Source organism: Dreissena polymorpha, chromosome 12, assembly GCF_020536995.1.
Source record: "Dreissena polymorpha isolate Duluth1 chromosome 12, UMN_Dpol_1.0, whole genome shotgun sequence".
In the NCBI taxonomy this organism is placed as follows: domain Eukaryota; kingdom Metazoa; phylum Mollusca; class Bivalvia; order Myida; family Dreissenidae; genus Dreissena; species Dreissena polymorpha.
Window position 1 is genome coordinate 72913036 of NC_068366.1, and position 14496 is coordinate 72927531.

The window sequence follows — 14496 nt, forward strand, 5'->3', positions numbered from 1 at the left end:
GAAGTTGTAACGTATACACTTATGATTTATGTCATACGATGGGGCGTTGTTTTTGTTATTTACTGTGCGTTGTTGCCATTATCATCTCGATGGGACTTTACTTTTATTAATAAATAATCGTCATTTTCATCGCAAGTAAAATTGTCTGTGATCTTTATTTTGCCTTAATATTTACAGCAGCTGGAAAACGGTCAATCAATACACAATTTTACAGGCGGAGGCATGCCAATAATGTCATCGTTTCACAGAACGTGGCGTTAATTGTTTGAAGATTGTTAACAAATAATAAACTTTTCGTCAAAAGGCAGATTATTATCCATCTTTTATTTGAATATTACTATTTTAACATCAACCGCGCACATATTTGGAGAACAGCTAATGCTATTTTAACAGCAACATCACACACATTTAGAGAACAGCCACTTCAATACACTGACTACTTGAACATCAACGGAACACAAATTCCTTGAATTACGACAAGTTGAACATCGGCGGCATACATGTTTGGAGAACATTTTCTACTATTTTAACATCAATACCACAAATATTCGGAGCAAGACCAGTGCTATTTAAAGACAAACGGCAAACACATTGAAAGAACAGCCACTTCTATTTTAACATGAACGGCAAATATAATATGAGAACAGCCACCACTATTTAAATACCAACGACACGTATATTTGGGGAAAAACTACTTCAATTTGAACATCAACGCAGCACACAGAGAACATCGAGTACTATTCGAACGTCAACGGCACACACATCGGGTGAAACGTCAATATTATTTAAACATCAACGGGGCACATATTGGGAAGTCAGCCATTTTTCACTTTGCTTTGAATTCATATATTCGTCAAAGCATTATCGTAAAATATGTTTATATGTTTTCGTCGCATAAAAGTTATTTTTGATCAAAAAGAATCGCGCATGAAGGTTACATTTTCTGTATGGTTTTTACACAGTTAATTTTCAAGATTATCGTAAAAATTAGGGTATAAATAAACACGTGTGAACGCCATACAAGCATTCGCTTGAGTTTCGATTAAAAACAAACATCATCTTCTGAGGACATAAAGTTCTGCCATAGATAGAACAAAACAGTACAATAGAAAGCAGCGGCAACTAAATTACTGCGCGCTAAGGCAATTATCGGAATTCACGGTGCTTATGTGGTGTTCGTAGCTTTTGCCACCGAGGCGTGGTTTCTCGCATGGCTTCCGGGCGTCATCTGTCATCAGATACCTCTTATGACAGGTGCCATCTGCCGTCATTCGACGAGGATTGTGAACTAGTGAGCGCAGCGTCTCCGGGCAGCGATGTGGCGAACATCTTTGTGGACTTATAGTGGATTATTAAAAGTAAGGTACAGTGTTGTTTTTCGGTGTTTGGTTGTTAACGTTTGTGTTTCAGATACTGTTGTTAAGGCGTGGTGGTTATGTACATGGAATGTGATGGAGGTAGTACTATGTCTTTTAGTAATATTGAGCCTTGGTGGCAGTGCTTGTATGAATATTTGGATGGTCAGTACAAGCATTAAAAATATAGTATATTTATCATCATGTCATCATCATCATCATTATCATCATCACTATGATGATGATGATGATGATGATTTATTTTTATAAAAATTATTAGTATAATACTAATAATAATAAAGAATAATAATAATAATAATAATGATAATAATAATAATAATAATAATAATAATACTTAATAATAATAATAATAATAATAATAATAATGATGATGATGATGATGATGATGATGATGATGATGATGATGATGATGATGATGATGATGATGATAATAATTATAATAATTATAATAGTAGTATTAGTAGTAGTAGTAGTAGTAGTAGTAGTAGTAGTAGTAGTAGTAGTAGTCAGTAGTAGTAGTAGTAGTAGTAGTAGTAGTAGTACAAGTAGTAGTTGTTGTTGTTGTTGTTGTTTTAGTAGTAGTAGTAGTAGTAGTGTAGTAGTAGTAGTAGTAGTAGTCGTCTCGTCGTCGTCGCCTTCGTCGTCGTAGTGTCGTCGTGCGTCGTCGTCGTCGTCGTCGGTTCGTCGTCCGTCGTCCCAGATCGTCGTCACTCGTACTAGTACTAGTAATCGTATACGTAGTATGAGAGGTCGACTGGTCGTCTTAGTACTCGTATTTATTATGTGTTTCTTGTGTTATTATTTGTTAATTTTTTCGAAGTTCATGATGTATACGTTCTAAGTTGTAGTAGAAGTAGAAGCAGCAGTAGTCGTTGTTGTTCCTGTCGTAGCTGTTGCTGCTTCTGTTTTTGTTGATTTTGTAAAAAAAAAACAGTAAAAAACCTTTATTGATTTCGGTCATTCAAAATAATAATGTGATAACGTTTATGCAATTATTATGTTTTACACTTTACACTCTATATGCCATAGACCGTTTTCTTTTTAATTAATTATTTATTACATATATCGATATTGCTACTTAGTATGTTACTATACTAACCAACGACCAGAGTTGTGTAAAGTGAGGCTGCTGTAATTTAACGTGTTTATTATTCATATCTAGTGCTAACTTACGATCTCGAGATGACATCAATTACCCATTAAATCATATATAATATAGTTCATTAAGTCCCACGCCGGGTATGCGAATACTTCGTTGACGGATGGCACTTCACTAACAGAGAACAACAAAAGCCACGAGCGAGAGGTGAGTTCTTCAGCTTTTTTGTATTTATGTTCTGTTAATTTGGTTTTTAGACACAGAACATTGTTTGGGTGATTAATGGTATAGCACTTCGTATTGCGAAGAAAGAAATTCGCGGAAAAACGGTGAATTATTAAAAAAACGATAAAATTCCATCGATAATCAGCATGAATTGAATGATCAGTACATACTTTAACAAAATAAACATACTTGGAAATAAATCAAGCACGTGCTTACTATTCAAAATAAAAGATCAATATATCCAGTAATGTTACAACATGTTACATTTTAGTTTACTAATGTATTTGAGAAAATTCAAATGTTTTAAGAGTCGCATGCACATTTTTCATCTGCACTTCGTTTACCGATCATCTAAAAAACAATGGCACTTCGTTTCCCGACATCTAGACACTTTTTTCCAGGTATAACACACTCGTTTTTTGTGAATCAAAATGCAGAATTCGCTGTGGAATACTGTTAAAGTAAGCAGGCAATAAATAAAAATGTATGTACTTAGAAACGCAAATAAAAAACGAATTACCGAAGCATGTTCTTATCCCTTTGAAATATGATTATGATTTGGTATAAATGTGAAGGAGAAATGTTAAACAAATTGGATATGTCTAATGAGTAAAATCTATATGACCATATATTTTAAATTACGTTCTAAACGGTTGATCTAAAGCATTTATCTTTATGTCCAAATGAAGGTACTAAGGCTATTTACTTATATATTAGATAGCATGACATGAATAATCACTTCGTTTGTGGTGGTATACTAAGTACTGACTCCATAATTTGACATTTAAACATTTTATGTACGCATTCCTTTTTTCCAGAATCAGTTGTTTTTACGATTTAATTTTACCCGTGTTTCTTTAAACTCAACCAATACAGTGATTTAGGGTCAGGTGAATCGCACTTCGAGCAAACGTTAGCGTTGCGTAAAGGGAAGTGCTCCCTATAAGCAGGGCTCAAAATTAAGGGAGTTTTACCATTCTCTTTTTAATTTTGTTGATACGCATAAGTATCGTCTTGATGATGCGATTCAAATAAGCACAACCGACATAGGATTTTATGAAGAACAAATGTGTATTTTCCTCATAAAGATCCCTTCACTACCGTTATCTAGAGCCCTGCTATAAGTAAAATTAAACACGATTGTGTTGATCCACATTATCCGTTTTATTTTCATTTCTCTGAATCTCAAGTTACCAATAAAAAACAAGTTCATTATGTACACATTTATTTAATGTAAATATTATCTTATTTGAAAATTGCAATTATAATAAACATAGTATAAATTAATAGTAATGTGATTTTTGACAAATATATTTTCAAAATGTTTCGTATGAATAGCCATAATATAAATAAATGCATTTAAGGTAGAAGATAAAACTCAGTTATTAGAGTGCCCGCTTTGTTGAAAGTCTCCGTAATCTGAAGTGCCCTTTATCGGTAAACAAAGTGCCTGCAACTTTATGTATGCCACCTATTACAACATGCACTATCTTTGTTTATATTTCATTGAATACTATCAAAATTTCAGTATTTGAAGCACAGTGATTACTCTGCATGCTGGAATAGCAAACAATTTCTTGCAATAGTTCTAAGTAGTTTTATTTTGTTAAAATGTTTACTGTTCATCCAGTTTATGCTGTTTTCCGATCAAATTTTCTATTTTTTGGGAAAAACTGTACCATTCTTCCGTGAAATAGTGTATTCCCAATACAAAAGGATACACCATTTATCAACTCGACCATGTGTCTTGTCTTAAAAACTAATCTTTAGGATATAACTTTAAATAAAACAGAGGAACTTACCTCTCGCGCGTGGCGTTTGTTGTTCTCTGTTAGTGAAGTGCCATCCGTCAACGAAGTATTCGCATACCCGGCGTGAGTCCATTGACAACGACTTGCGTTTTTACGAGGAAATCTCCTATTGTGTTCCCTTTATGATGTTTACTCAGACGTGTCACACATTCTCTCATCATTTATTATTCAAACCGCCATGATCATTTTGCAGGCGCACGATCTAATTTTGGAATATAATACTAAAACGGTTTTGAAATTTTGAAATATTATCTGACTGTTATATTTGTGACAGAGGATTTGAAGTTAGTTTTCTCAATATTGAATTACACAACAAAAGAAAAACAACAGCTCGCGTTATGCTCAATCACATTTATATTTCCGCGGATTTGTATTTTAAGACCATTTACCTTATTAAACTTAAAATGTGCTCATTTGTTATTTTAGGGGATAAAACAGGTATTAATAAATTAAAATGGAACAATGATTGTTTGTAATTAAGCCTTTGCATACAAACCACGACATTTAAAGCGCTCGGCTTTAAAAAAACGAACAAAATACTTCACCATTTAATGTGCATTAGAAGTAATATAGGAATTTAACAGTAAAATGAATAAAATACATTGTTTGAAACAATAAAATTGCTTGAAGTGTATTGGAACTGAGGTGTATTGGAACTGAGGTGTATTGGAACTGATGTGTATTGGAACTGAGGTGTATTGGAACTGAGGTGTATTGAAACTGAGGTGTATTGGAACTGAGGTGTATTGGAACTGAGGTGTATTGGAACTGAGGTGTATTGGAACTGAGGTGTATTGGAACTGAGGTGTATTGAAACTGAGGTGTATTGGAACTGAGGTGTATTGGTACTGAGGTGTATTGGAACTGAGGTGTATTGAAACTGAGGTGTATTAGAACTATGTAACGATTCTCCATGACAATACTTACGTAACCGGATAATAACGTTTCTTAAAGTGTCAACATATATTAAAGTACACTTTCTTCTCGTATTTTCTTTTAGAAATAATCGTTTCGCTAATATGTTATTCAATAACCATAGCAACCAGACAACGGCGTGCATTGTAGTTTGTCGGATGTGTTTATTCTTACACAGAGAATGACTCTTAGCGGGTTACGTTCGTGGCGAGAATCAGACATCAGCGCTTTAGTTCGATCATAAATAACCGATTGTAGTAAAAAATGTGACTTACTGCCATGCAATTAATCGACGACGACTAGAATGAAACATCTTAAATGAGTAATTGATGACCGCGTCATTTTCTTTATAACGTAGTAACAACGGCGCGTTAAATGAAAGAAACATAAAATACCGTTATAAAAGTACCTGATATGTTTGTGTTCCTATCTGTTTGGTTTACATGTATTTTTTCATGTTTAAGTTTATCCCATTTATGCCTGACGTCTAGAAAAAAGGCCTTGGCAAACAGCGTAGACATCTCCTCAGGGATGAGGGATGTCCAGTATATTTATTTCTATATTTAGAATATATCGTACCGAAATTCCTTTAAGCAAACAGCGTCTCATCAGGGTCTGCGCTGTTTGCTTAAAGGAATTTCTGTACGATATATTCTAAATATAGAAATAAATATACTGGACATCCCTAATTTTGGAAATAAATTGATCCAATTTAGAAGGATGGGAGTCCACTAGGCATAAATGGGTTAATGTTATTACAGCGTAACGTAGAGACTCTGAGGTTATACTGAACAGGTATTTTCCATATTAACTATATTCGTGCATCAGCTATCACGATACTATAGATCTCAATTAAAATGTCGGCACGTAAGAAATATCATATAACTTTTGTTTCAGATTTGACGATTCTATTAACGTCCATTGCAATGTCGGTACAAAAGAATTATCTGCGAAAACATTTAAAAGTGGTTCCCGTACCACAGACTTCAACCCAGCTAGAAGACGCACGTAACGCTGTCATGCGTAGGTTTTCTAGGCCACAGCACCCTGCGCAAGAACACTCAACGGGCTTCGCTAATGTACAGAATGCGGAAAGAAACGTGTACGTGAACGCATCCCCGCACGATAAAAAAGATTTCAGATCCCACGTTTATCGACCGTATATTAAAAACTACAACAAATACGACATAAACGGTCGTCTCATAAAACGTGACGCTGACACGTATGCGCATGCGTATAAGGAGAAGCTGTCACCGGACACTGATGTGGCTATTGAAGCCACGCGGAGGAAGTCTTTTGGTTCCGACACGGGTAAGGACGAAACTGGTTCCAGGCCGATGACAGCGCGACCGGACTCACGGTGGGAGAGACGGGACTATCATCAAACTGAAGAGTCACAAACAGCGTTCGTCATAGAAAATGAGCTCGGGCAACTTGCACCGATGAAGATACCTGGAGAGAAACGCAGTCCCCGAGTAGGATACACGCCTAGAGGAAAAATCGAACTTGGACGGCAAAGTAAAACGTCGGCGGTGTCACTTGATTCCTTTGGCCGACCACAATCACGAAGGTCTGGTAAAATTAAAAACATGCACGTGAATAAAGACATTCCAGAAACGACACATACGCCGCAAGAATTAAATTTGCATCATCAAATTAACACTGGGAGTCCTTCACCCGCTAGTCGTCGGGCTCATGTGAACCAAGACGCCGAATACGAACTTGATCACGTGATATTCGGCCTTGAGGATATTGATTTAGATGTCGACCCAGTGGCGTATTTCAATTACGAATACAAATTTGACAGTTTTGGTTCCGTTAAAAGGCCTCTAATGAAAAAAAGTGTGGGTAATACTTTTGAAACAAATGGTCGCTATAAATGTGTTACGAAAAATGCGTTTGATGGAAACCATCATTTGAAAACTGACGAAGCGGAGCACATAAAAAGAAACGCTTATATTGCCTCTAAAATTCCAGTCTCTACCAAGTCGTTTGGCCTCAATGATAATTTGAGAAATAATCAAGTACATGCATTTCCACAAAAACAAAGACATATGTCAGATCACGGCATGTAGGTTCGCAATCCTAATGCTCAGATGCTTTACATTTGTTTGCTGGCTCAAATTTAATCAAAAGGTAAAAACTCTTTGAGGGATATTTTTCTTTGTTCATTTATGTCATTAAATGTTAATATTTGACACACCCTAAATAAATGTGAGTTTTTTTAAACGGCATTACAAATTATTCAGAATTAAGAAATTGATCCCCTTCTTTAACCCTATGTTAGTATTTGACACACTTCAAATTTATTCCGAGATCTCTTAATGAAACAGCTGTTAACTTAAATGTCTGTCTTTTATCTATTTGGTCGGATGATTATCAAACATATTTGGAATGTTATTAACAATTTGGAATTGGTCATTCATAAGTTTACTGCTATATAATTAGGTTAATAAATATATGAGTCGTGTTCTGAAAAAACTGGGAATACTATATGTGCGTTAAGTGTCGTCCCAGATTAGTCTGTGCAGTCTGCACATGCTAATCAGGGACGACACTTTCCACCTAAATTGGATTTTTGCTAAGAAGAGACTTCATTTAAACGAAAAATGTCATAAAAACGGTAAGTGTCGTCCCTTATTAGCCTGTGCAGACTGCTTAGGCTAATCTGGGATGACACTTTACGCACATGTATTATGCCCAGTTTTCTCAGAACGCGACTCATATATGAACCCCTCTCTGTGAAAACGGGTCTTAATGCATGCGTATGAAGTGTCCAGCTAATTATGCGGACGACATTTTCCGCTTCAATCTGTTTTTTTTTGCTTAAAAAGATGTATCTTCTAATTGAAAATCCAGTTTATGCGGAAAGTGTCATCACTGGTAACCCTGTGCGGACTGTGCATGCTAATCTTGGATACCATACGCACATGTAGTAATGACCGTTTTCTCACTCAGATGCAAAGTAAAATGGCTATGTGCAAACAGCATATAACCAGAACAGCCTGCGAGTTACTCGCAGTCTGTTTAGGTTTTATGCCGTTTGCAGCTCATCAGTATCTAGAGGTTGGAAATGAAACCTTTAAAATTTGATTCTAGTAAGAAAGGTCTTTAGTTAAATTAACTTTCTGACGAAAAAAAAGTGAGTAAAAACACGTATCTAAGAGGTAAAGGGTTAATTGCCGTTTCATCAGATAGATATTCATATTAGTTAATAAAGGAAACATAAATGTTCAAATAAACACGTCTGCACAAAACTCATTGTCTGTGTATCATTTTGCTGTTAATTGCTCTTGAACATGTTGCGCATTCACTACAAAATCGGCTATTGTCAAATGAGTCGCGTTCTGAGAAAACTGGGCATAATGCATGTGCGTAAAGTGTCATCCCAGATTAGCCTGTGCAGTCCGCACAGGCTAATCAGGGACGACACTTTCCGCTTTTATGACATTTGTCGTTTAAGGAATTCCCGTCTTACAGATAATATTGTTTAGACGGAAAGTGTCGTCCCTGATTAGCCTGTGCGGACTGCACAGGCTAATCTGGGACGACACTTTACGCACAGGCATTATGCCCATTTTTCTCAGGACGCGACACAAATAATTATTATTTGCGGGGCATTAATTTTCGTTGATTTTGTGGCCTTCCACGAATTTCGCACAAACAGTTCAGAAAATGATTGACACAAATTATTTTTCTTCAACATCAGAAATCCACAGATTGACATCTCTGTCTGAAAAACGAAATGCTATGCCCACTTTTTAAGCTTATCTGAAGAAAGCCCTTTTTAATGTTTTCGTTTTCATACATGTTTTCTTAACTCGACATATTTCTCGATGTTGTGACTTGTCATTTATTCAGCCTTCTTGAATATTGCTTGTGCCTTTTCTATTACATGCGGTTTGGTGCTAAATAACAATCAAACGTTTCAAAACAGCGTGCCATTTTCGTGTCACCGGAAGAGTTGGACTTGTACATGTACTTTCGTCTGCGTCTATCGCAACAGCGTGTTTCTTTTGTCAATGTCATTATATGTGCGCTGAGCATATAAGTTGTATTGTTTTGTATAGATGTAGACGACATTTTGTGTTTGTACTTTGATCTTCTTTGAATTAAACAGTGAAATCTACTTGCTTCTCTCATTTTAGTTTTTTTTTAAAACGATAGATATTTGATTAATAAATCACGCACAATGGCAATGATTGTGTTAATTCATTGATTTGAAGTCCAAATGCTGATCTTTGCGCTCAAACAGCATTGCAAATTGTGATCGTCAATAACACAAGGTTGTACCATTGTCGTTGTCAGCTGAGTAGTACTGCACTACCGTTACCACCACCACCAACATTATCGTCATTATCATCGTCATCAACATCCTCCCGTTCTCTTCCTCATTCTCATCATCAATTACACCTACAACAATACCACTAGACCAGCATCAAACCACCATCGCCATCATCGTCAACAGAAAAATCATGTAAATATTTGCTTAATCCTTTTCCTAGAATAAACAAAACAGTATAAAGCATGTGATTATTCGGATACAAAAATATTGTAAGCGAACGTCGCTTTCTGTTTAAAACGTTAATTTCTATTATAATAATTACCAAATGGATAAGATGATGATGATGATGATGATGATGATGATGATGATGATGATGATGATGAGGATGAGGATAAGGATGATGAGGGTGATGAGAGTGATGAGGATGATGAGGATGATGATGACGATGAAACCTACTTTGGTGTTATAACAATTTACACCAAACATCGAACGCTTTTTTTGTCAATACGAAAGTTGGAAATTATTGGCTTCTAAAATGTTTGAGCACAAGTGGTTACTATGGTAACTAAAAGGAAACCACTTTCAAACTTTTGCGCAATCACCTTATCTCTGAGTCGCTTGGCAGTATAGTTACATAGTATTAAACATTATTACAACACACACAAAATATATAATATCCTGCTCAAGAAGTTAATTAAGTTAAAACCTATTCTGCTTACAATTAATTTTTTTTATTATTTTATTGTGTCGTATGTATCAAACATGTTGACCAGTGTATCATTAAAGGGGCCTTTTCACAAAATTTGGCTTTTTTTTTAACTTATTCATTAAATGCTTTATATTGATAAATGTAAACATTGGATCATAAAAGCTCCAGTAAAAACTCAAGAAAAAAATTAAAAAAAGGAAAAGAACATTGCCCAGAGTAGGTTTCGAACCAGTGACCCCTGGAGTCCTGAAGTAAAAACGCTTTAGCCTACTGAGCTATTCCGCCGAGTACACATGTTTGACGTATTTTATACGTTATATAAGCAATCTTCGTAGTTTCACAAAATTTAACGACAAAAACAGAACTTTCCAAATTATTCAATCGTTTCGCGTTGCAACGCTTTATAATTTTTAGGTTTTAAAATCGTCAAAAGATGCATATAATGGCTATATTAGAGCATGGTAAAAGTTCAGTATTACTGTTTCTTCACAAATATCATAACTAAAACGAAAACTTACGAATCTGAAACAACTTTTTTCAATTTTGTCAATTTACCAAAGCGTGAAAAGATCCCTTTAAAGAATGCATTAACAAAAGAATAAATATTTCGTTCTTTCAGAAAGAGAGTACAAACTTAGCGGTACGAGTATGTTTTTAACCATGTAAGGACTCAAATAGTGATAGACTAAAGCAATACGCGACTAAATGCAATCATGCAGAATAACCGAAGGCTGATTTCACCGGGAACTTTCTTTATAAAGTAAAAAATCCCGAGCTACAATAGGGTATTGAACTCGGTTATAGCGTCGCTCAAGAGCTAGCCCAACAGCAAGGCTGTTGGAAGTGAGCTTATATTACTCATCTCACTATTAACCCATTTGTGCCTTGTGGACTCTCCCATCCTTCTAAGTTGGATCCACGTATTTCCAAAATCAGGGATGTCTAGTTTATATATTTCTATATTTAGAATATTACTCATGCGGCGTCTCATCCGGGTCTACGCTGTTTGCAAAGTCCTTTTTTCAGGACGCTAGGCATGAATGGGTTTATTAATATCTCGTGGCCCTTACACGCCCGCTATAGTGTGTCTTGCATCAACGTGGCCTTACCTGAAACCATTACACAAGCTCAGAGACCCGTTAATGTATTCAGTTCTTTTATGCCTCCTCGCCCCGTGAACAATCCTGAGCTCCAACGGGGGATTGAACTCGGGTCTCCATAGTGGTAGTCAGACGATTTTACCTCGTCGCTAAAGAGCTTACAAAGGCTGTTGGAAATGACCTCATTTTACCATGACACTTGACTACACTTAAAAAGCAACAACTGCCAAATCTTCATAATTGTTAAAATTGTATAGTGAAACCCAACAACTGAAGTTTATGTCAACGAAGAACACACATGTATACATGCACTATGCATCTTAAAATAACACCGTAAAGGTCCTGACTGGTGTTAAAGTTATGTATCTTTACGGCTTCTATACTAAATAATTAATGTTTTACACTATCTACACGTTTTGAAAACAATCACTCTATTGATAATTGAATCGCTTATTTGTGTAAGCTATTGTTCGCATCTGATGTACGATAAGGGGTGATCGCCGCCGTATTTTAGAGTAAGAAGACCTCTTGCTGTTAATTGAAGTAAACAAAATGTTCATTTGTTGCAAGTAAGCCGGAATAAACTGAACTAAAAAAAATATTTGCTTCAAAGAAGCTTCTTTTTTAAATCTATGAATATCCACACGGAAATTTTACTCGAAAATAACTTAAGTTTGTTAATAACGAACGTAGAAGTATGAGGAATGTTGGTTTTACAGTACTTCTAGCATATGGTGAACTTAATAACATTGATTTATAGATATTTAAATAAAATGTCATTAATTTTAAGGTCCATGCTTGTCTGAACGAATTGCAATTGCAGTTTATGAAACAAATATAAAAAACTTCATGAAAATGTATTTGTGGTTGGAACATGCTGTTTTGCCAGCCCATTCTGATACAATGCGGATTTGAACTACTTGTGTACATTGGTTATACCAAACCCAACATTCGACATATAAAAGCAATCTTCCCTGCAGTCAGAAGACACCCTGCAACCATTCCTTTGCTGGACACGACTGTATGTAGAGTGAACTCGTGATAACCTCATAAGCGTCTTACGCACACTTAGCCGTCATGAAATAGTGTCACCCCGCATGCATCTCTTCACCTATTTTAAATTCGATTTAATCCTTTTTGACATGTCATAGCAACACACTGGAAATTATACTCATGTTAAACGTCTGTTTATTTACTCGCTCCTTTTGGTTGTCTGTTGTCAGGTCTGTTAAACGAATGCCACACGCTCTCAAAAGGACTCGTACAACTAAACTAGATTTCGTAGGTGTTTAATACAGAACACATTTGGTTTATTCGAATTCTTGAATTATTAATAATATAGTTCGTACGCGTATATTAAATTTTTAATAAAGCAGCAATCAAAATATATTTCTTTACAATGACACATAATTTTAAGTACGATTTAATGAATTGTATGTACCTTTATATTTGACAACTTAAACAATTATCAGAAGTGAGTCTTTCAACACTTATGTTCAGATGTACTATGTTAACTTTTCACGTATGCGCTTTTTATTTATACAAAATATCACAACAACAAAAACGCAGACATGATTTTAAAATTTTCATCTAATACAGTTAATAAATTGCGCAATCGGATGGCAAAACATGTTTATTTGTGTCATTTTGTTGTCAATGTATGTGTCAGGCCTCGCAGGAACCACGTAAATATTTAATGTCTGAAGCAGTAGAGGAAGCAGCGTCATGTCGTCTGCAGTAAAGCATGACTGAGCTCTTTTGAATACCGGAAATTAAGTCTATTACCTGCGTTTTTTCCACGTGACAACAGTTTTCTTAATTGAAACAATGTGTTAACGATTTTAAATCTATATTTTTTTATTAAATAACACAGAAAAAGCTTTTCTGTACAGTTATCGGCATAATTTTTAGATGTTGTCCACGATGGTGGTCATAATGAAACTGCATATTATACCGATATGTCATTGACATTTAACGACAGTCAACAATTATTTTGCATCAGCAGAGGGAAATATTCTGAACTGTTGACCTGAGTCCAAAAGAAAGGGAAAATAATTGACTGCTTCCAAATGCTATTTAAGTATATGTTTTACTGCCTAGTTTTAAGAAGGAATAAAAGATCATTGTATCATTCTGTATAATAATGATAATAATACTAATAATAATACTAATACTTATAATAATAATAATAATAATAATAATAATAATAATACTATCTAATAATAATAATAATAATAATAATAATAATAATAATAATAATAATAATAATAATAATAATAATAATAATAATAATAATAATAATAATGATAATAATACATTGTAATAATGTCGTGTCCAAACCAAACCAGCGTCCGTCTTAAGACGGTTTTCAGGAGGAACTCTTGTGTTGCTGTCATGTTTCGGACGTACTCATTGGTCTTATGCTCGATGTAAGAGATGCTGAGCAGTTTTCGGAGACACGTTTCCTGTATCATGCTTTCTGTTGTCCCGTAAAGCGTCTAAGTCTCGCAGCCGTACAGTAGGTAGGGGACCACGGAGGACGTGTGGAGCCTGTACCTGGTGGGGTAGCTGATGGAGCTACTCGTTCACAACCTTCTTATTCTGACCATCGCTGCGGTCGTCATGGTAATTGTTATTCTGACATCAGCAGTATTGGTACCATCCTTGCACAAGGTTGCTCCTGATTACTTGCAGCTGGGTACTTCTTTTCGCTGCTCGTCATTTATGTTGTGGCTGTACTGGTGTTGTTCACATTGAACGGTTTGGCAAAAGTAAACTTATTTTTTTATCATATATAAAAAGGAATGTATTGAATATATTTAAGCAAGTAAAACTGCACTTGTGACTAAAGTTGTTTAAATTTACGTATATTTATTGAAAGTAATAAATCGAAAAAATAAAAAATAGACTTCTGGTATCTTTATTGATGGCACGTAAATTTAAATACGCAGCTGATCACGTTATTTATTTAAAACA

At 35.2% G+C, this 14496-nt stretch overlaps 1 protein-coding gene across 1 annotated transcript in view; it reads left to right on the forward strand.

The window, feature by feature from the left end:
* LOC127854294 (uncharacterized) overlaps nucleotides 1-7581 on the forward strand; it is a 13064-nt gene extending 5483 nt beyond the window's left edge. The window contains exons 2-3 of the mRNA XM_052389376.1: nucleotides 1255-1358; nucleotides 6324-7581. Of these exons, the coding sequence (XP_052245336.1) occupies nucleotides 6353-7501 (1149 nt within the window). The 5' untranslated portion in view covers nucleotides 1255-1358; nucleotides 6324-6352 and the 3' untranslated portion in view covers nucleotides 7502-7581. The remainder of the gene's footprint in view (nucleotides 1-1254; nucleotides 1359-6323) is intronic.
* Nucleotides 7582-14496: the final 6915 nt, after the last annotated feature.